Source organism: Pelodiscus sinensis, chromosome 5 (assembly GCF_049634645.1).
Source record: "Pelodiscus sinensis isolate JC-2024 chromosome 5, ASM4963464v1, whole genome shotgun sequence".
NCBI lineage: Eukaryota > Metazoa > Chordata > Testudines > Trionychidae > Pelodiscus > Pelodiscus sinensis.
The window spans coordinates 41,159,545-41,182,423 of NC_134715.1; the positions used below are offsets into that span (position 1 = coordinate 41,159,545).

The 22,879-nt window shown below is 42.4% G+C and overlaps 1 protein-coding gene across 4 annotated transcripts in view; it reads left to right on the forward strand.

Moving 5' to 3' along the window:
• The window catches only part of ANAPC10 (anaphase promoting complex subunit 10), a 77,116-nt gene that overhangs the window by 3,888 nt on the left and 50,349 nt on the right, over nt 1–22,879 (forward strand). For all 4 annotated transcript variants that reach the window (XM_006131780.3, XM_075929886.1, XM_006131779.4 and 1 more), the window contains exons 2-4: nt 10,411–10,531; nt 14,743–14,833; nt 15,872–15,992. In XM_006131780.3, the coding sequence (XP_006131842.1) occupies nt 10,417–10,531; nt 14,743–14,833; nt 15,872–15,992 (327 nt within the window). In that variant the 5' untranslated portion in view covers nt 10,411–10,416. The remainder of the gene's footprint in view (nt 1–10,410; nt 10,532–14,742; nt 14,834–15,871; nt 15,993–22,879) is intronic.

The window sequence follows — 22,879 nt, forward strand, 5'->3', positions numbered from 1 at the left end:
CGTCACCTTGATGGAGGACTTCCTGGCTGCCGAGAACCTTGTCAGGCTAAGAGCTCAGGTCCCAACAGAGGGCTACTGCAATAGGCTCCAGTGTCCTGTAATCTGAAAGGTGGGTCTGTGTTGCGGCATGGCCAGGGGCCCATGAAACTCTGGTGGCTCCTTGCCCAGTGAGCATAGTTCCCCACTAGACACACCTACCCGATTGACTCGCCCAGATCTTGGGCCATGCTTTGCCTGCAGTCGCATGGACCATTTACAGCGGGATTGTTCGGAAATGGACTGTAGCTTTGGCCGGGTATGCATGGCTGAGGCCCGGCCCTGCTGACTGGCGCCACCTAAGATGACAACCGTTGTGGGGTTGGGATTATGGGAAGTTATTCCCCTTCTTGACTTGGGCTGCGGACAGACCTTAGTGAAAAGGGGAGTTATCCCTGACCCCATAGAGATGGTTGGAGAGCTCAAACTCCAGTGTATCCATGGTGATATAAAGACTTCCCCCAGCACTAGGGTAGCCTTAACGATAAATGGGATCACTGAGAAGATGGTAGTGGGGGTGGCCCCCACCTTGGCTTACCCCATTATTCTAGGCCGGGACTGGCCCCGGTTCAATGAACTTCTCCTAGAGGCCGGCCTCCGAGGTTTGGCCCCCTTGACTTCCCTGGAAGGGGAGCCCGCTGGGAGGGACCAAGCCAGCCCCCAGGTAGAGGAACCCCCCAGGGAAGCCAAAGGAGGGCCCTCCATGATAGATGGCCCGGAAAGCCTGGAGGGATTTTGTATACCCCTGGGGAGGAACCTGGAACAGCTAGCCTGGCAGACATCCTCCAAGACCAGCGGGATGACCCAACTCTGCAGTTCGCCTATGACCAGGTAACCCGTATTAACAGAGTAGTGACGAGTCCCCAAAAACCTGAGCTATGGCCCCACTTTGAGCTGGTAGCAGACCATCTGTACTCAGTGTCCCAAGATCCACAGATCCAGGAGAACCAATCCCAGTTACTGGTTCCTTGTTGCCACTGGAGGGCCATCTTAAAGCTAGCCCATGACATCCCTGTGGCTGGTTACCTGGGGCAAGACAAAACCTTGGCTCAAATTCTTTCTTGGTTTTATTGGCCCCGGATCTACCAAGAGATGAGGGACTACTGCTGCTCCTGCCCCGAGTGCCAATTGACTGCGAATGCCAGCGTCCACAAAGCCCCACTGGTTCCCCTCCCAGTGGTTGGGACTCTCTTTGAATGCATAGCCCTCAACCTAATAGGGCTGCTGCCCAGGAGTAAAGCAGGATATCACTACCTTCTTGTCCTGGTGGACTATGTGACCCACTTTCCCAAGGCCATCCCACTGCGAAACACCAGGGCCTGGCCTGTTGCCTCTGAGCTGGTAAAGATCTTCGCCAAGTGGGACTTCCCTGGGAGTTGCTGACTGACCAAGGACTAATTTTATTTCTTGACTCCTCCGCCAGGTGTGTACCTTATTGGAGATACAAAAGCTTCAGACATCGGTATACCATCCACATGCCGATGGAATAGTTGAGCGGTTCAAGCGAACCTTGAAAGGGATGTTGAGGAAATTTCCTCCCACCGAGATGCAGCAGTGGGACCAACTTCTCCTGTCCTTGCTGCTCACTATCCAGGAGGTGCCCCTATCCTCTAGCCACTTCTCAACATTTGAGCTCCTTTATGGGCGTCAGCCCCGTGGGGTGCTCGACCTAATGCAGGAAACTTGGGGAAACACCCCCTTCCCCTCAAAGGGCCTGCTTCAGTATGTTTTACAACTCCAGGAATGGCTGGACCGAGCAGGAGCCCTGGCTCAAGAAAACCTTCCGGCCTCCCAAGAGACCCAGGAAAGGTTCTACAACCAGAAAGCCCGGGAAAAGACCTTTGAGCCTGGGGACCGGGTGCTTTTCCTACTCCCTTTGAAGGAATCAAAGCTCATGGTCTGATGGCTCACAGCTGTCAGATGGGCCCGATTACTTACGAGGTCCACCAGCTTGATAGAAGAAACGACAAGTTTATCGTGTCAACCTTCTGAAACCCTGGCAAGCACGTGAACCGTTACTCATCAACCCCTATCCTGTGGAGCCGGCACTAGAACTCTAGTTACTAGAGTTAGCCGAGGATGAAGGACCACAGCTGGTTGACACACTGTCTGAAGGTCAGCAGAAGCAAACTGCTAAGTTGATAGCTTTTAAGAACACCTTTACCACAGTTATAACCCATTCAATTCAGACACCTCCTGGCCAAATAGTTCAAGATGGGACCCACCCCCTACGGAGACAGATGAGAGACCTTGCAGAGCGAGTTCCAAACTATGGTAGACCTAGGAGTGATTAAGAGATCTGCAAGTGTGTGGAGGAGCCCTCTGGTTCTTGTCCCAAAGTCTGACGGTAGTATTCGATTCTGCATCAACTTCCTCAAAGTCAACGTGATATCAAAGTTTGACATTGACCCGATGCCTAGAACCAAAGAACTTCTATACCGTCTTGGAACGGCACAATATCTTACCACCGTAGACCTGTCCAAAGGATATTGGCTGATAACCTTGGATCAGAAGTCCCGGGAGAAAACTGCATTCTCCACACCCTCGGGCCTGTTTTACTTCGTCTGGTTGCCTTTCGGCCTTCATGGGGCCCCAGCTACCTTCCAGAGGATGATAGACCGAGCCCTCGTGCAGCCTGTGTGGCAGCCTACGTAGACAACGTGGTAGTCTACAGCTGAGACTGGAATGAACACCGGCTAGAAGTTATTGCTGTCCTTCGGACATTCCGGGATGTGGGCCTTATTGCCTATCCCAAGATAAGCTGCATCGGATGGCAGGCGGCCACCTATTTAGGGTATCAGGACTGGGGTTGGTGCACCCCCTCATCAGCAACTTAGAGGCCGTACAGGAATATCCAGCACCCACCATGAAGTAAAGGTACGGCAATTCCTTGGGTTAGCTGAATTCTACCGCCGCTTTGTGCCTCAGTTTGCAGCCATTGCTGCACTCCTCATGGAGCTCCTAACCAAGAATAGCCCACAGTTAGTATGATGGTTCCCTGAATGTGAAAAGGCCTTTCAGACCCTAAAGGACGCACTGTGCAGAAAACCCGTCCTGTTCAGCCCAGACTTCGACTGTCTCTTCATCCTGCAAACAGATGTCTCGGAGGTCGGTCTGGGGGCAGTGCTCTCTCAAGAGACAGATGGGGAGGAGCACCCCATTCTCTATATTAGTAGGAAACTCTTCCTTAGGGAGCGTAACTACTCGGTCATAGAGAAGGAGGCCGTGGCTATCAAGTGGGCAATTGAAGCCCTATGCTGTTACCTCCTCACTGACTCTTTTATACTAATTACAGACCACGTATCCCTCAAGTGGCTGCACAATATGAGAAACACCAGTGGCAGGATTATATGATGGTATCTCATCCTGCAGCAGTACACTTTTATTGTACAGCACCGAGCTGGGAAGGAGAACACCAGCGCTGATTGTCTGTCCGAGGTGGGAGAGGATCAAGTGGCCAGCCCCGTAGACTGGACGCTGGACTGAAGGGGGAGTATGTACTGAGCAGGGGTGGCTGCTCACTGACCCTGAGGGTCCTGCCTCTTTAATTCCACAGAGGCCAGTGGGTGGGGCAGGGAGCATAAAAGCCCTGGCCAGGAGCCCAGTCAGATGCCAGAGGAAGCAGAGGCCTGCCAGTGCTAGGGCCCTGGGTCAGGACGTGGTGGAGTAGGGAGAGCCTGCATCCCTTCTGCCACCCCACACACTGGGTGGTAGTCTCCCTCTCTTCTCTTGTGCCTAGGGAATTGTGTTTGTTTGTCTGCCCTGTCCTGAACCAGGGTTTGGGGTATATATTGACTCTGGAACTGCATTTGTTTGGCTGCCCCACCCTGAACCAGGGCCTGGACTTTATTGACATTGGACTTGCATTTGCATTGCTGCCTGCCCTGCCCTCAGGCCCCGTGGTCTAAAAAAGGCAGCTGAACCGTTGGTTATAGGCCTGAGCTCAGGTCAGGGGCCCAGGACTAAGGCAGCGGGCTTACAGAGTGTAATTAAGTAACAGAGTAATTACTGAAAATTTCAGTGGTTACATGGTTACACGTGGGTGGCAGATAGCTCCAGATGGCTTAAGGTGGCTCTGCCCCCTGTCACTCCCACTATTTCCTCTCTATCAGAGGCAATAATGTGGGGGTGGCAAGCAGTTGTGCTGGGAGCTGATGCATGTCAGGAGCCGGCTTTTAAGCTGGCTCCTCTTGCATACCAGGAGCCTGTGTGTAACTGTGAACAATAACTGATGAGCCCAGGCTCATTGGTTAACCATTTACACTGTTGTTCTTTCACAGCCCTACTGCGGAAGAGTAAAAGGGGAAGAGAGATGGTGGAGGGTGTGGTGATCGTAAGGAATAAACATTTTTCTAGAGAGTTTAATTTAAAAGCTAATTTGTTAAATGTCAAGATTGTAATGCTATTACTAAAAACTTAAATATGGTAAATATTAGGGGGTTGCCAAATGGAGAAGATGCCTCCCTCGAAATTTCAGCTGGAAGCATTCCCCTCCTTCCTGTTGCTAGAATATGCAGGGAGTGGAGAGGAAGAGACTTCCAGCCAGATTAATTGTGATTCTTTTTTTTCATATTCCAGGGAGTGGAAAAAGGTGGAAGTTACTTTTACCTTGCTATTTTCCCTCACCCCAAAAGAATTGACAGTTGCATAAAATATTTGACATGCAAACACCACTTCATAAGCATATTTATTATTCAGAAATAGTTGCCTATTGCCCACAGCGAATAACTTGCAATTCTGTAAATGAAATACAAGAACACATTAATCAAGTTCTCACTTTGCAGGCCTACAATTCTTTCTTTACACACTGCCTGTGCTCTCAATACTTTATTTCTTTCTCAGCACTCTACCCTATTATGAAGCACCAGACAAACCAATCAGAATGTTCTGGAAAGATGCTGAACTGGTTGGACAGAAATGCAGCTCATAAAAAGAGACAATTCAGCCATTTTGTTGTCAGTGATATTAGTGCATTGAATGGTGGCAATCTCTTTTGCAGTCATAGAATTTTTTTCTCCTTGTTTAAGGGGTTAATGGCTCACTTTTAAACAAAAACATGACCATGACCACTGGAAGGAAAAGCAAAAGTAACTTTACAAATGGTGTACCTGTGGAAACTATAGAATTTCATTTTACTTCACAAACGGAAGTAGTTATTTAATAATCTGAGGTTTTGTTAGAGATTGTTTAAAGCTAGTGTGTTGTTAATTCTTATAAACTTGAGTAAACTGATATGATTTTCTTTTGGTGGAGTGAAGCTGTCATATCCTAAATGGTTACATTGGTTGTGAGATCATCAGGTGAGAGCGAGTATTAAGATTGATCTCTCTATAAACGTGGGAAATTTTCAAAGTACATTTCAAATCTCATCTACCATATATTTTGTCATGACAAAAGCAGCTAAATGTTCTGTGACCTTGGTTTAGTAGGCAGTACATTATTCAAGAGTCAAGAAGCTAGGAAAACTTTTATTTTCCATCAATGTGTGTTTTAAAAAACCCCCAAAAATTCAAATTATGATTAGTAAAAAGACAAACTACTGGCCGCAGACCACAGATATCCTGTTGTTGTTCAGGACAGGCTAAAATCTTCAGAACATCAAAACAGTGTGGAAACCAGATCTGCGGAATTGGAAAGTTGTTCTTTAATTTTTGCTATTATTAGATTGTTATTCCAGAGGTGGTAATTAATGCAACTTAAAGGTCTCCCTCAATGTTTTCCATTATGCTATAATTTGATAATTAATTCCAGCAAGTGATTCATAAAATGGTTATGGTTGGTGATGCAGTAGAGAAAAACTAGATGTTACTTTTCAAGAAGCCATTTTAAACAAATAGGGACAAAATTAAAAAAAAGAGGTAACATAATATTTAGATTTGTTGGTGACCCAATTATGAACTTTATTCCAGTGTCTAATAAAGAATGTGTTAGAGCAGCGGTTCTCAGATTTTATGGGCTCCAGAGCCCTTTACATGTGTAAAAATATATGCGGAGCCCCAGTGGTCCACTGATTGTATGTGTTGTACCTATCGATGTTTCCAGTTTGTCAACCTCATGGAGCCCCTGGAGAGGGCTCCGCAGAGCACAGTTTGAGAAGCACTGTGTTAGAGAATTGAACATCCAAAATAAAATTTAAAAAGAGGTAAAAGAAAGACATTGAAATAAAATTGAAAGGAGTATGTTTGTGAGTGGGAGCTGATGGGATCACAGTAGCATAGTTAGGTTGCACATGCCATTTATACTCTGTGCATTTGTACAGATGTATTTTGGCCCCAAACCAGTGAATAATTTAAATGGGCTTAAAGTTTGCACATGAGTGGATGTGCCTTCCCTGGATGTCTGTGGAAGTACTCTTGAGTTAAAGTGAACAACCTAAGGCCATGTCTACTGCCATCTATGCTACCATTTTCATCAGCATAACTTACGTTGCTTAGTATTTCTTTTCTCCTTCTTTGTTCAGAGTAGGGATGTGAAAGGTTATCCAGTTAATCAGTATGTATCACCCTAAATGGGTAATGCTCCCCACCTGCCATAGGCAGAGGGCTACTCCAGCCCCTCGGGGCTTGCTGCGGACTCGTTGCTCTCATGGGGGCTGGGAGCCAGGAGGTGGTGGCAACTCCTGGGAACTGCTTTAGCTGGGTTGGAGCAGTCCCCAGCCCAGGATCCCGCTTTAGTCAGTTAACTGATTAAACACTAGGTGAACCTCCCATTTAACCACTTAGCTAATTAACCAGGATTTTACATCCCTAGTTCAGAGTGTGTGACCCTTACTTACTGTGTGCCATTCAAACCTTGTACTGAGTCAGGTTTTTTTTTTTTTTTTGGTCTTTAATGGGTACCCTGGAAAAGCCCATAACTGTAGTCCTGAGCACTTGACAAATTCATTAGCTATTGTGCTTTTAATGCTGTCATGAAGTTAAGTAGTATTACTCCAGCTGTACAGATGAAGAACTGAGTCAGAGGCCATGCAACACATCTGACACAGAGATATGGAAAAGGCATGAATAGAACTGAACTTGGGTGGGACCCAATGTAGTATTTTTGGAAGTCCATTCTTTTTAGCAGATTTTGGTGTCATTCTTGAGGCATTCTGTAGAGAATAAGGTATGGATTTTGACGCCGCTACTCCAGTGCAGTATAGACCTATATCATTTTCTAAAGTGTATTGAAAGATGCAGGATCTTGTTGGGGAGACAAACAGTGTGCTGTCATGCATGCAAAACAAGGCAGCAGAATTGAGGTTGTATAGGCAACCTTGATGTAACATCCTGACTCTTGATTATTTTACTTTACAAAGTTAATGTAGGTTTTTTAAAACTGTGTGTGTGTGTGTGTGTGTGTGTGTGTGTGTAAAATTTCCTTTGGGATGACAGTGACCTCATTACGTCACAGTGTTCACAGGCTTGGGGGGGGTAGGCATGGGTGGGTAAAAGTCCCACCCCTTCTATCCCAGACCAGGGGGGGGGCACAGAAAGGGCTCAGGCTGGTGTGCACAGGGGAGATGGGGGGGAGGAAGGGAGGAATAAAGGGCAGGGCTTAGGCTGGCGCGATCGCAGCCTGGCCTTCCCTGGTAGCTAGGGGGAGACCTGGGATTGCCTAGCCCCTGAGAGAGGGATTGGCGAGCATAGCGAGCAAGGAGCACAGCCCCCTACTAATGCTTTAAAAAATGGTGAAGAAACAAAAATTCAACCTTGTAATTTGCTTGCTAGAGATAAGAACAGCACTCAGTGCAATATGAATAAATGTGTGGTCCAGTGGTCAGGGCATTAGCTTAAGACTTGAGAGACCTGGCTTAAGTTCTGTCCCCTGCAACAGACTTGCTGTGTAATTCTGGACAAGTCTGTCTCTGATTCAGTTCTTCCCTATCTGTGAAATAGGGGTAATAGTACTTCCCTACCTTACTGGGATGTTGAGGATAAATATATTAAAGATTGTGAGTTAAGATTCTCTACAGTGATGTGGAGTTCATGTGGATAACAAGTCAGCTGCGTATGTGCTATTCCACAGCCTTGTGTGACAGTGTGGTCACAGAAAACCCCTTGGGGCTGCTCTCCAGAGTGCTGATAAAGCTACGGACACATGCCTCCTTGCTCTCTGGAGCTTCTCACCACCCTGTCCTGCAGAGTTAGATCTCCTGGTCTTTCCCAGCCAAGGTACAGAGCTCTGAGGAGAATGTAGTTTCAGGCACAGCATCCAGGAAACCAACCCCCAAATGCAATCAGAACCCCAAATAAATCATTCAGGTAAGCCCCCTTTAACAGTGAAAGGAGGTTGCACACACTGATGGCTCCCCCAGGTAACAATTGTTTCCACTGGGCTTAATAGTAAATAAAAGTTTCAGAGGAGTAGCTCTGTTAGTCTGTAACTGAATACACTTAAACAACAAATAGCCTTTCAGCACCTTAGAGTCTAAAAAAAACTGTAGCTGAAACAAAAGACAGAACTATGTAGCACTTTAAAGACTAACAAGATGGTTTATTAGGTGATGAGCTTTCGTGGGCCAGACCCACTTCCTCAAATCAATATTGAGTCCAGGGGACAAATAAATAGCAGAGAAAGAGAGGGGGTGGAGAGGGAAAGAGAAGGAAAATATATATATTGTAAATTAGGGTGTCCATGCTAAATGAGGCTGATAGAGTGGGTTGTAAGTACTCTTAAATACCCAGGGCTTGGCTATTTGTCATAAGGGTTTGGAATGTAGAGGGCCATCCATTTAAGGTCTTTGTTTAAATCTCTATTGCAGGTGTCAAACAATGAAATCAAATTCTGCAGCTTCTCTCTCCAGCTGGTTTTTGAAATTGCCTTATAATCAGGGCTCGACAAATAATGCAATCTACTTGCCTGTGGTGAGTAGATTGCCCAAACCTGGCTCTTCCGGGTTGCAATCTGTGGTTCAGCGAGCCCTGCTTATAATAATATTATAATCTTTAGGTCCATTAGTAAGATTTAAAAGACAAAGACTGTTTACAGGTCATCAAGTTGATCACCCAGACATTGGAAACACCTTTGATAGCTTTTATTTACACATTTAAAACCATAAACAGTGCTCTACCTTATATTTCTAACTTCACATACAAGAGTGATACATACACCAAAATAAGAGATACCGATTCAGCAGTGAGACATTAAAATTGATAGATTACATGAGATATTTTGTCCAGAGCATATTTCTATCCATAAGACAATTTCATAAAGCATAGGGGGTTGTCTGTCACACCTTGTATCGTATGGGAGATAGAGGGATACCCTATGAATTTTCCTAATCTACAGGTGCCTGCTTGTAACCAAATATTGATCCTCTGTTAACGGATCACATTACATTCAGAGTGCATGCAAAATCTCTCTCCCCGCACTCGCATAACCTAGTTTGCACAGACCATGAAAAGGCATGTATGTGATCTAGACTACCTCCTTGCCTAACTTCAGACTGGTGAAGTGCTATGGGAAAGGGGGGGGCAGATTTCCTTTTACTCTTTAAAGAAAAAGTTGCAGCATATAAGATTCATGTTTTCCTCCATGCTTTTTATTCTCAAATATGGATGAAGTATTTGCTCAGAATTTCAAAAAAGGTCCCCACCTGAGCTCAGGACAAGATAAAATATTAAAAGCAATTGAAGTTTACCCCTAGGAAGAGAGTTGTCATGCCACCTTTAACGGTAGATGATGTTCTTCTGCCTGTGAAGTAAATGTTTTTACTCTGCTCATAGAACTGGTGAACTGATTTACTAATATTTCCCAAAAAATCACATACAGTTAATCAAACTTCCAAAAAGTGTCACTGAATTGAAAAAGCCTGTTTCAAAACATATCATTCAATCAAAAGATTTTCTTTCCAGGTATTTTTAAAGGCTAGTTTCAAAAATTAGGGGAAATGGTGGTGGTGCTGAGCTTACAATGTGTATCCCTGTGGTTAGAACATTTACTTAGGAGAGCAGAGATGTGGGTTAAAATCTCTACTCTAGTTGAGAGACCCAGGCATAGAGAATATTTGGGGGGAGAAGCATGTTTTTCCATCTCTTCTGGTTTTGAAGCTTTTCATTTGCTTTTATAAATAGTCATTGGAGCAATGATTTGAACTTGGGTTTCTCACTGCCCACATGCGTAGTCACTCCAGTGACTATTTACATATAGAGTGCAATAGCTTCAAGAAGAGAGATGAAGAGACAGATAATGTACATAAAATGGCATTTGATAAATATTCTGATGAACTACTTGCATGCCTTATGAAGGTTTTTAAAGAAGTAAACTTTATTCTTATGTGTATTTCTAGGAACTGACAATGTAAAACTCTTAGCTGAGCTGCTCAAAATCTATTTTTCCCATCCTGGTGAGCACAAGAGAGAACTTTGCACTCTTATTTTTTTCTTTCATTAGTGGGAAATGACCACACCTAACAAGACACCACCAGGTGCTGATCCCAAGCAGTTGGAAAGGACTGGTACTGTTCGGGAAATAGGCTCTCAAGCAGTTTGGTCTCTTTCATCCTGTAAACCAGGTAAATTATAAAAACAAAACACAAACTAATAACTGTAAAATTCAGGGAGGTTTATTTTTCTTAAAGGAAAATGTTTTTGACTTTACTTAGTAAAGTTGTATGAGCTCTGCTTACATTGCACATAAATAAGCTAATATTAATTTATAAACTAGAGAAACCACAAATTATCACTATTTCCTCTGTTAATTATTTTTAAGTAAAGAAAGAATATATGCGACAAAAAAGAATTATGCATAGCTTATATTACGGTCCACTAGAAATAAGATTGGCGTAGTCTACAATAGAAATAGTTTTCTAGTATAGTTACTCCTAAAAAATCCTCCTAGGGTGTGTCTAGACTACATGCCTCCTTCGACGGAGGCATGTAGATTAGCCAGATCGGAAGAGGGAAATGAAGCCGCGATTAAAATAATCGCGGCTTCATTTAAATTTAAATGGCTGCCCCGATCTGCCGATCAGCTGTTTGTCGGCAGATCGGGGGAGTCTGGACGCGATGCCCCGACAAAGAAGCCTTTCTTCATCGACACAGGTAAGCCTCGTGAAACCAGGTTTACCTGTGTCGATGAAGAAAGGCTTCTTTGTCGGGGCATCGCGTCCAGACTCCCCCGATCTGCCGACAAACAGCTGATCGGCAGATCGGGGCAGCCATTTAAATTTAAATGAAGCCGCGATTATTTTAATCGCGGCTTCATTTCCCTCTTCCGATCTGGCTAATCTACATGCCTCCGTCGACGGAGGCATGGAGTCTGGACACAGCCCTAGTGTGGATATAATTATTCTGGCAGAAAAGTGCTTTTCCGTGTATAGTTTCTATCTGTTAAGAGAATGAAATGATCTTATACCATCAAAAGTAGTATTTTGCCCATGTTATGTCAACATTGGGGCTTTTGCCAACAGTCTGATGCATTTTTCATGGCCATAAATTTGGTAGAGTCCTACCTATGAGAGGAAATTGAAAGAACTGGTTTTATTTAATCTGGAAAACAGAAGACTGAGAGGGGACATATTTTTTCAAGTACCTAAAAGGTTGCTACAAGTAGGAAGGATACAAATTATTCTCCTTAACCACTTATGCTAGGACAGTGGTTCCTAAACTTTTTGGCATCACGCCCCCTTTTTGATTTTTAAGAAACCCTCCCCCTCTCATAGCAGCAAAACTTGTTGAGCCAAAAAAAAAAGGAACTGACCAGGGCCGAAAAACAAAAATAGCAGGGTTCTGGACTTGATGACCTCTCAAGGTTTCTATGGTGGAGCCACTACTGCAAACTGCTAATTGCGAACTGCAATCTGGCCCCACTGCCTAGAATCCCCCTGCCACTGATGTGCCTCTGCATCAGGCAACAGCGTGGAGTGCCAGGTGGGAGCTGGTGCACAAGAAGAGCCAGTTTAAAAACCAGCTCCCCATGTGGACTAGCTTCCTGTTGCCCCACACTGATGCCTCTGTTACTGAGACAGCAGCATGGAGTGGCAGCAGCTGGAAGGTCTGAGCTCCCAGACCCAGCCGTGAGCAGGAAGTGAGCCAGGTTGCCTGCTCGCCTAACTCATAGTACACTTTAAATGCAGAGCCACAGTGGGGGAAGTCCTAGACCCAGTACAAGCCAGGACTAAGGTGGGCTGCTGGCCAGCCTGCTAAAAATGTATGGGAGAGGGGAGAATTGCATGCAGTCTATAGCATTAATCAATAAGCTTTTGCTTATCAGTTAATCGGTTAATTGACTACACTATTACATCTCTAGGTAAGGGACAAATAAAGCACTGCTCAGATGCAAAATTGGATGCAGATACCTGCAGATATAAAGTGGATAGCCACACATTTTCTGGGTTCTAGATACAAAATTGGTATTGGCATCTGTATCCGCAAAAATGAGCATGGATTGGTAGGGCTCTACAAATGGTCATGATTGTTATAAAACAAAACTTGTAAGATTTAGACTTCATTTAAGAGAGAACATCAATGAATAAAATTATTGCCAGATAAATGTGTACTTGAGAGGTCTTCCAGGTGTATACTTCTGTCATTCAGTAAACAGCTCATTCAAAAGAGTAAAGTTTCTATCTTTTAAAAAAATATTATATGGTTTAGAATTAAAATGGTTTGTTCTGCATTTTATTATAATGACAGTGTTATTTAAAATAATGATTAGAATTAGGGATGTAAAATCCTGTTAAATGGTTACCTGTTTAAATGCTTAAAAGTGAGCAGGCGGGCTGGAATGCCCGTTGCTGTGGCACGCTGCTCCAGTCAGGCCAGGTTGCTGCAGCCGGGGGCTGCTGTAGCTGGGTGGGAGCACCTCCATCCCTGGTGTGTGGAGGCTGCTTTGGTTGGAGAAGCCCTCTTCCCCCCCCCCCCCCCACTTCCCCCGCAGCAGGAGGAAGGCTGTTCCAGGGTTAACCATAACTGGTAAGCATCACCTGATAAGGGTGATGCTTACTGTTTAACTATGCACATCTCTAGTAAAGATCAACCTTTTGATTATAAAACAGATGAATGAGCTGAAAAATCAAGTACAGGCAGTCCCCGGGTTACATGGATCCGACTTACATCGGATCCCTACTTACAAACGGGGTGAGGCAACCCCGCACTAGCTGCTTCCCCCCAGCAGACCAGGGAGACGCGAAGCTAGCGCCGCCCCAGCAGACCAGGGAGTTGCGGAGCGGCTTTTCTCAGCAGACACCTCAGCTTGAGAATAAAGGACTGAGGGAAGTGAGGTGTGGGAGAATAAAACTGAGCTCTGGAGAAATATTTGGCTAGAGTTTCCCCTATAATATGTACCAGTTCCGACTTACATACAGATTCAACTTAAGAACAAACCTACAGTCCCTATCTTGTACGTAACCCGGGGACTGCCTGTATAGTAATATGGCGAATTATTTCTATGTTTTATGTAGGAATTACATAAAGGAATAATTGTAAAACTATCTGGTGTATTATACATGTATAGGGCTCAGTCCTGTAAGCATTCATGCATGTACTCTTCACTCATTTACATAGCACCAGTAAAGTCAAAGGAAGTACCTATTTCACTGAGTAAGAGCTTGCAGGATCAGATCCATAATAAAAACAATTTTAAGTAATTGTGGCCCACTATCTCAAATACCTACTATTTACAAAACAAAATATGGAGTGCCAGAAGGAGAGTAATATAAAAGGAAAGAGGTTAAAATGGCCAAGGATAACAATAGTTATATTAGTTCTGTAGCACCTTCCTATCTTAATCTAAACCCAAATAGAGCCACCGGAACTGTAGTGGTTCTCCCACATGAGTTTATTCCTTAGACTCTTACTTTTCACAGTGAAGCCTTGGGATGGAGAACATAAATATCCAGGACACTTACTGATTGTTAAAACATATCATGTGTTGTGCTTTTCATACTAGCACACTCTGGGTGCAGTCAGGCCACATACCTTCCACTACCCAAGAAGCATAGGTATCCAGTATTACTGCACTATTCATGTGTTCATGATTTTACAATGCATTTCAGGCTTTTACAAAAAGTTAATTTAAAAAGGCTCTAAAGAAGGCTCCTCAAATACCTGAACTGATTATAATGTTAAAATTAGTTTTCCTCCCCTACAATTATAGTGCTATAGAATATAAGAGCCTATTTGCAAAATACTTGCTGAGCACAGCTGGAGACATACTAGAAGCTTACAAAGGAGAGTTTCAACCACAGAAGTGGGCCAAATGCTTTAAATTAATCTCTGTTGCAGATCTTATTTGCTTTCTCAGAATTCTGACATCTTTCTTTTGAAACGTGAGTGGAAGTGATAACTAACATCAGATTTAAAAAAAAAACTCTCACGGAGTTTTTGTGAAGCTTACGGATGAGAGTTCCAAGTTCTGTTTTGCAAACAGAACTTTACAATATTGGTGGTATTCTTTGCCAGACAGATCTCCTCTTTTTTTTATTTTGTTCTGGATACTGGAAAAATAATCTGTGGATTTGAGACTTAATTTAGGGATATGCCATTTTTTTTCAATTCCAATCAGTTTCAGTATGAGTTAAGGATACTCAGCAGACTTCGGATTGGGCTCATAAGAATAAGCACTCATTTGGCTGATAAAGATATCTGAAAACTTGAATGGCTAGAAATACTTCTCACGTGTGTTTTTAGAGTTGTGGTAGCCATCTTGCTAAAAAATTACTTTTGTGATATCAGCAGCAAGGGAACACAATACAAAAGACTATAAACCTTTTTCTTCCTTTAGGATTTGGAGTGGACCAATTACGAGATGATAATCTAGAAACCTACTGGCAATCTGATGGATCACAGCCTCATCTGGTGAACATTCAGTTTAGGTACTAAATACTTGTGTGGTTTTTTTTTAGGTAATAAGTTGTGATTACAATTCTTGTGTAAGAATATTGAACATTCTGATTAACAAAGGAATGCAAATTGAGCTCTCTTAATAACATGGTTACATTACTTTATTTGCAAAATCTGTTTTTATAAATTATCTTACAGGTTTATGATAGCAAATGACGAATTAAGCAATTGCAAGGTGAGTGCTGTGCTGGTGTGTCTTTACAGTATCGCCAGCCACCAAGATACGGTGCTATGTTTGCATTAGTTTTCTGCTTTTTTGGCTGCAGTTCAAGGTATCGATGATGATACTTAGAACCAAAGTTTAACTGTTGATTAAAGACACCTGCACTCCATTAATGTGGTTAGTTTCTCCCATGACTGAGGACAGTACTTGCCAGTTGGATCCTGTTTCCTGTTGATCCCCTTCACAGAACTGCTTTCCTTATCAGGGCACCATAGCACAGACCTAGCTAATGTTAGTGCATGATGAAAGATATAGTTGCATCATCTTGTGTTTAATTTTTATGTTGTGTTCGGCATTTTTGTTTCACATGTTGACAGTGTGGTTGCTAATGTTTCCGTAGGCCTGTGTAGTTTGCAGTCCACTATAAGTTTGTTTTATATGTATATACTTCATAAAAATTATATGTAAATTCCTAGCTGCTATTGCACTAGAGCCTAAAAATCAGTATAATCATATTTGTATTAGGGATGTAAAATTGCATTTAATTGGTTGACGAGTTAAACATAATGTTTAATTGATTGGAGGGAGGGCACGAGGAGCTGCTCTGGACAGCTAGAGCAGTCCTTGTCTGCAGTGGACCTCCAGGAAACTGGAGCAGTCCTCTGCCCATGGCAGGCAGGGAGCTGCTCCAGCCCCCCACCAGTTAACTAGTTAAACATTTACATCCCTAATTTGCACCAAGTTTTACAAAATTTAAAACTCAGTCTTGACAAAATCTCAAGAAACACTTCATTGGATATTTTTTCCTTAAAATACTTGCTTAGCCGTTGCTGCTTCTTTCTTACAGAAGAAAAACAACAGTGAAGACATTGTGTATTTATGCAGACTACAAATCTGATGAAAGCTATACTCCAAGCAAGATCTCTGTCAGGGTAGGAAATAATTTCCACAACCTTCAGGAGATCCGGGTAAGTCAATGATTCTCGATCTGATAATTATGTTCCATCTTTCTTTGTAAAGAAAACATTGTCACCATTTGTACAGCAGCAATAGAATTTGAGACAATTAGGAACATTAGATTTGAAATGCAAGCTTTTGCATAATTTTTTCATGCCCTTATTTTTAGAATTGTATGTTTCTCCAATAACATTCCCATGCATTATTGTCTTGGGGGAAAGAAGTTGCCGGTTTGCTCTTAAATCCCAAGTCTTTTGCATAGTGGGGCAATGCCTTACCAGTAACTTGGCCATTATTATGTAAGTTGTATCAGAAACTTTGCTTTGCGTTTGCAGGGAAGGGGAGCTTTTTATTTTGGTATTTGCTTAGTCTTGAAGTTTGTAAATACTTCCCTAATTAGAGCCCAGAAACATTCAGTGCCCTTATTTACCTTCTCACAACAAAACTACATAGCTCTAAATATATAGATCTTATAAGGAGTAGGATTTGCAAAAGTACTCTGCATTTAACTGTTCCCATTGAAGTCAAGGGTAGTTTTACCACCAAAAGTGTGCTTGTTCTGTGATGTGGAGACTCTGCTTGTAAATGCTTTTGCAGCTATAGATTGAAACTACCACAAGTGGTTATATCAATTGTGAATCACCTTTCTTAATTTCTGTAAGAAACAAATGGGCAATTAAGATATTCTGGTGCCTAACTAGAAATACATGTTTAAGAATTTAGGAGGAAGAATTTTGGTGGGTGGTACAGGTATGTGTATATTAGGATATAAGCGACTAGTGATGGAACTAGTAGTTGCCCCATCCATTGCTGCCTTTCTTAGAGAGAGGCAGCAAGGGGGGAGCAGGAACTGATGCTGGGGAGAGCCAGCTTAAAAGCCGGTTCCCCTCAGCTCCATCTCCACAGGAGGTAGAGGGAAACCTCTCATGCTGGTTCTGCTGTGACTCCCAGCATTGGCCCTGTGCTCCCTTCAGGGCTTCCTTTTGAAATGTACAAGAGCTGGGACTCTTGTACATTTCAAAGGCTCAGGCGCAATAGGGAATGCAGGGTCAGTCCCCCACTGGCCCTGTGCTTCCTGTGAGGCTTCTGCTTTTGAACTGTAGCAAGAGCCCGACAGATCAAAGGCGGAGGCACTCTTATCAAATAGTCGATGGAAATCCCATCAACTACTCGATTAGTTAATTAATCTAAATTTAACATCCCTAGTGTATATTGTTACATAAATATTCTTTGAATATAGATGTTTCTTACTTCTAGGAAGCTAGAGCCACACTGGTGAATTGGGGTCTAATCTAAAACCCATTGAAGCCCATGGCAAAACTCACTGCCTCCAATGAGTTTAGATCAGGCTATATAGGTAAAGCCTAATTCTTATTTACATTATGATCCCTTTGCACTGTCCCGCTGATATAAAACGGTTTTAGTGTAAATGAGATTAGGTGCCATAGTTGCCAACTGCTGACTACACTGTAATCAGTAGTCCTTGCAGAGGGGGAAGTCACAGTATTAATTCTCCCCAAAATTGAAGAACTTCAAAACTACTTCACATAAAAAATGCTTAGGTTATATTTGAATACTATCAAAAGAAGCATATTGAAAAGTAGACTGGTATGCTGGCAAATACTACTTGGATTTTGGGTATTCATCCTGTTTTTGTTTTGTTTTGTTTTTTTAAATGGAGCTCTTGACTTCTTGTATATATGTCTGTTGCACTGGACAGTAATTGCTAGGTGTACATTTAGGGATTAATGCAAATATGTGGAAAATCAGCTTTTCTCTCTTTGTCAAAATTCTTCTCAGAATTCTGAAAACTAGAAATTAATTTTCTAGTCAGTTCCCTGAAAACATGCTGATGCTTAAGGTCTTGAGAAATTCAGAGTCCAAGTTGAATATGGAATGTTTTGTAAAGTTGCTGGCTTCATTAAATTATTATAACATTGTTAACCACAAAATATTTCTTTTTAAACTTTTTGGCATTGTCATAATTTTTTTTTCATTAAGCCAGTTATAAGTTTCTTCAGTAGAACAGTCAACAGCAGGCCTGAATGGTTTCTAAGTGATGGCCTGTGTTTTTGAATATAAACTAGTCTTTTTGGCGAATAGTAAAAGCAAATTCTGAGACAAATTGGTCTTAAATAAGCTGACCCTACTCACCAAAAAGAAAGAAAAGCAGTTGGACTACTCAGGAGTAGGTGTCCTGAATTGTTTTTAACTTTAACCTGCTAGTTAAAATGTTTCATCAACACCTGCTGGTTGATACCGTGGGGGACCTCTGCTGGCATGCATTTTGGTAGATGCTGTGGTAGTGTGGGAAATCTGAAATAATTTTTTTATGTATATTATTTAAAAAAACAGTTTGCAGAACTGAAGGAGGAGAGATAAGTAATTCACTTGTTGCCCTAGAATAGCTTTAACTGTACTTTGTTACAAGGTGCATTTGTCATGCTGGCATCACATTCACATCCGTCCCCTTTAAACCAGGTGGTTGTCTCTGCTTATTAACCGAAATCTTAGGATACCATATTTCCATTCTGAATGTTCAATTCTGACGTTACAAAAAACTTTACTCCTGTTTTTTAAACAACTGAATCTCACATTTTAAAGTTCACTTCCTCTGCCACTGTTGTTGGATTCTTTTTCAATCTTTTTCATGAGTTTGTGCCACAGCAGTTGGAGAGTGCTATAGGGCCTTACCAAATTCACAGTGCATTTTGGTCAGTTTCACAGCCATAGGATTTTAAAAATAGTAAACTTCATTATTTCAGATATTTAAATCTGAAATTTCAAATTGTTGTAATTGTAGGGGGTTCTGACACAGAAAGGAGTTGTGTGGTGGTGGGGGTGGGAGTCCCAGTGTTTATTGTATAGGGGCTGCAACATTGCTACCCTTAATTCTGTGAAGCCATTGGCAGCAGCAGTGCCTTCAGAGTTGGGCAGCTGGAGAATGGTGACTGCTGACCAGGAATCCACCTCTGAAAGCAGAACTACCACAAGCAGCAGTGCAGAAGTAAGGGTGGCATGGCATGGTATGGTATTACCACCCTTACTTCTGCACTGCTACCTGCAGAGATGGGCCCTTACACAGCAGCTGCCATTCTTTGGCCTCCCAGCTCTGTATTGCTGCTTTCAGAAGTAAGGATAGCAATACCATACCATGCCATCCTTACTTCTGCATTGCTGCTGGCCTGGTGTTGCCTTTAGAGCTGGACACACAGTCAACATTACAAGCGCCACACCCCGGTTGCCCAGCCTTGAAAGTAGCACAGAAGTAAGGTTGGCAATCGCATGGCCCTCCTAAAATTACCTTGTGATCCCCCTGCAATTCCCTTTTGAGTCAGGACCCCCAATTTGAGAGAGACTGGCCTCCCCTGTGAAATCTATAATATAGGGTAAAACACACAAAAGGTTAGATTTCACAAGAGGACACCAGATTACATGGCATGTGACATTTTTTACATGGCTGTCAATTTCGTAGGGCCCTGTGGAAGTGGGAACAGACTCATTTATATTGTAATTTTAGTTTAATTTCCAAAGCAGCCACTAGATGTCACTGTTGTCTGTAATTACTATCCTGGATGCTTAACCCCAAATCCACTCCTCCAGTAATTATCTTTTTATAATGGTGCATTTAATATAATGTTCCACATACAACCTAAAAACATGAATGTTTTCCTGCAAAGCAGTATGCTCTACATTTGAGGTTATTTTGTGTATTTATTAATATTTTATAGAATGCTTGAGACTTACTTTTTTACTGTCTTAGACACAAATGCTGTTAATTATACAGTGGATTGTTGTCATCTGCTGTTTCCAAGCTAGTCTGAAGTATTTTTTCTGCCTTTGCCTATGTATATTTTACATACAAAATCTTTACTTTTTACTATTTTTCTCTACAAAATTAATACAGTAAAAAGCTTTTGTCTTCCCTTTTTATATCAAGACGTGTTAGTACTTACTAATATTAAAGTTATGATATGTGAGATCGGTAATTCCTAAGTGTGCAAGGTGTTTGTACATTTCTTTTATTGCAAATCTGGGAAGAACATGTAGCCTTCAGGCTGCTAATTAATGAAGTGCAATAATTTTATGCTATAAAAGATTAATAGCTAATTTGTTGGGCCATGCATGTGAAATATTGGCATCAAACACTACAGTGTTTAATTTGTTTGATATTGAAAGTTTTTAGCAATTACAAGGGATTTGTAATAACTTTTTCTCAAGGTGGCTTTACTTTTTTTAACTCATCAGTGATGAAACTGAGGGGGTGTTTGTTTGTTTGTTACTTTCAGTTTCTCTGACTCAGAGGCAAGTGGTTAAAGTAGTGTGGTTAAAGTAGTGTGAACTATCACAAGATTTTTAAAGAAAAGCCACTTCATTATACAATGATTCCATTGGTTTCAGGACTGATTAACTTTGTGGAAAATCCAACTACATCTTTTTATACTTTTCCATGGATGCTTGCCCAGTTCATGGAGTTTAATGAAAATCCTATGATGCCTTCATGTGTTTTCTTTCTATTGACAACAGAGTTTTCAAAAAGTTTGCCTAGTTTTATCAGTAACTAAGCATTTCCTTAACCGGGGTAGGTATTCTGACACTCTCATGCACCTTTTCAGAGTCATAAAGAGTAAATGCTTTACTCTTCATAAAGTAAATGCTTTACCCCTCTTAAGATGTTTCCTTCTGAGGAATACCACTGTCTTTCAAGCTGAGGATGACCATTTTTTTTTTTTTTTTTTTTTTTGGAGTCTGGCAGCATTATTTCCCTTACACTGGTTCCTCCAGCTGAGTTGGGAAATGTGAAGTAATCCCGCCTCTCCAGGAACTAAGTGCACTGATTGTCTTTGCATTGTTCCACTCCAGCCTAGGGAGCAAGAAATTGAGACTGAAAATGAAGCAAAGATCTCTCAGATGGCAGTGCATACAATACTACTGGGCCAGCCCACAGAGACACTTCTGGGATAGGAGCCAGACTTCATTGCATGGTTTAAATTGTTATACTTTCACCTGATGTGAAAATAGCCAGAATGTGAATAATGATATGCTGGGTTTTGGGTCTCTTCAGATTATTCATCACATCACCCCTTTTCCCACCAGGATATTTAAACTATGAAAAGTTGTAACTTTTAAGAAGTGTTACAAAGCTAAATGCAGGATGAATATCAGGTTATATTCCGTCTCTTGCTTTAATTTCTTCTCTGTATATTTGGTGATGGAAAACTTAGCCAGAGGAGCAGCAAGATGTCTCTAAGGCTTTTTCTACCCAAAGGCCTAAAACAGTCTGGTAAAAAGCCAGAGGGAAAGAATGGGCCAGATTGCCTGGAAAATGTTATTGATTCTCTAGAAGCCTTCATTGAAGTCATAAAACTAAAGTTGCTCTTGTTTAATAGAGCCACTCAGGAAAAAGAGATAGGGAAGAGCAGGTAGAGTAGCACTATCGATAACTCTTCATTTCATGTGCACCTGCTTCAATTGCAGTGAAGAGCTGTGACTTACATTGATTTACTCCAACAGGAGTGAATCTAGCCCCCCTTATCTATTTAACATCTGAAAATGTGCACATAACCAATACTGGCACATAGTTTCCTGTGTGTTTTCTCATCCAACCCTGTAACTAGTAGGGAATGTGAATAGTGAAATTATTAATCCCTGTATGGATGTGAGAAATTTACTTCAAAAGTAAAGTTCACAGAAAACATAATCATTCATTAAAACTGGCAAGTCATTTAGGTAGTGTAAATTTCAATTTATTTTTCTGCTTTGTAAGAAATCCAGATTTCAGAAGATTTACAACTTTAGAAAATAGCCACCAGTTAATCTATTGTAAAAAATAGATTTGTGAGACACATAGTTTCAACCAGTATGCTTGGTACTGAAGTTAGAGTTACTGGGTTGTATTTTCCAGGGTCACCTGTAGAGAACTTATAAAAAAAAAATTGGCATCACATTACTATCCTCCAGCCATTTGGTTCAGAAGATGGTCTGAAGGATAAGGTTACAAATCACAACTAGTAATTCTACAGTTTTACATTTGAGTTCCTTCAGAACCCTTGGGTGAATGGCATCTGGTCCCAGTGACTGCTTAGAGGAGATTTTGGAACACATTGATAAACTAATGCAGTGGTCCCCAACCATTTGGAGCTGCTGGGTGCCTGGGGGCGGGGCCACTCGTCCATCGGGTGCCAGGGGGTGGTGCTGTGCATGCGCCACACGCCCGGGGGCGGGGTCCCCCATGAGTTGCATGCCTGGGGCCAGCAACCGCATGCGCCGCGCAGCCGGGGGCAGAGCCTCCCATTCTCTGGGCGCCCGGGGCCGGTGCTCCCCATGCATCACGCACCCAGGTCTGGCACTCGCCATGTGCTCGGGGTTTGTGCTGCACATGCGCAGCGCACCCAGGACTGGCACCGTGCATGTGCCACGCGCCCGGCGTGGGGCTGGGGCCGGCCCCAAGCACTTGGTGGGCGCACACAAATGCCCCAGCAGGCTCCATGACGCCTGCGGGCACCGTGTTGGGGACCACTGAACTAATGAGACCTCTGTCTGACATAGTTCCTTAGATTTAAAACTAAAAAGAATGGCTTAGGGTTGGGAATCTTGCTTATGTTCTCAGCAATGTAGACCAATGCAAAAAATTCATCTAGTTTCTCTGCAATGGCTTCTTTGTCTTTGGTCCTTTAGCATCTCGATCATCCAGTGGTGCTACTGGTTTAGCAAGCTTCTTGCTTCTGATACACTTATTTTTCTGCTATTTGCGAGTTTTTGGCTAGCTTCTCCAAATTCTTCTTTGGTCTTTCTAATTATATTTTTACATTTAATTTGCCAAGGTTTATGCTCCTTTGTATTTTCCTCACTAGACTTTAACTTCCACTTTTTAAACTAGGTATTTTTGGTTTTGGTT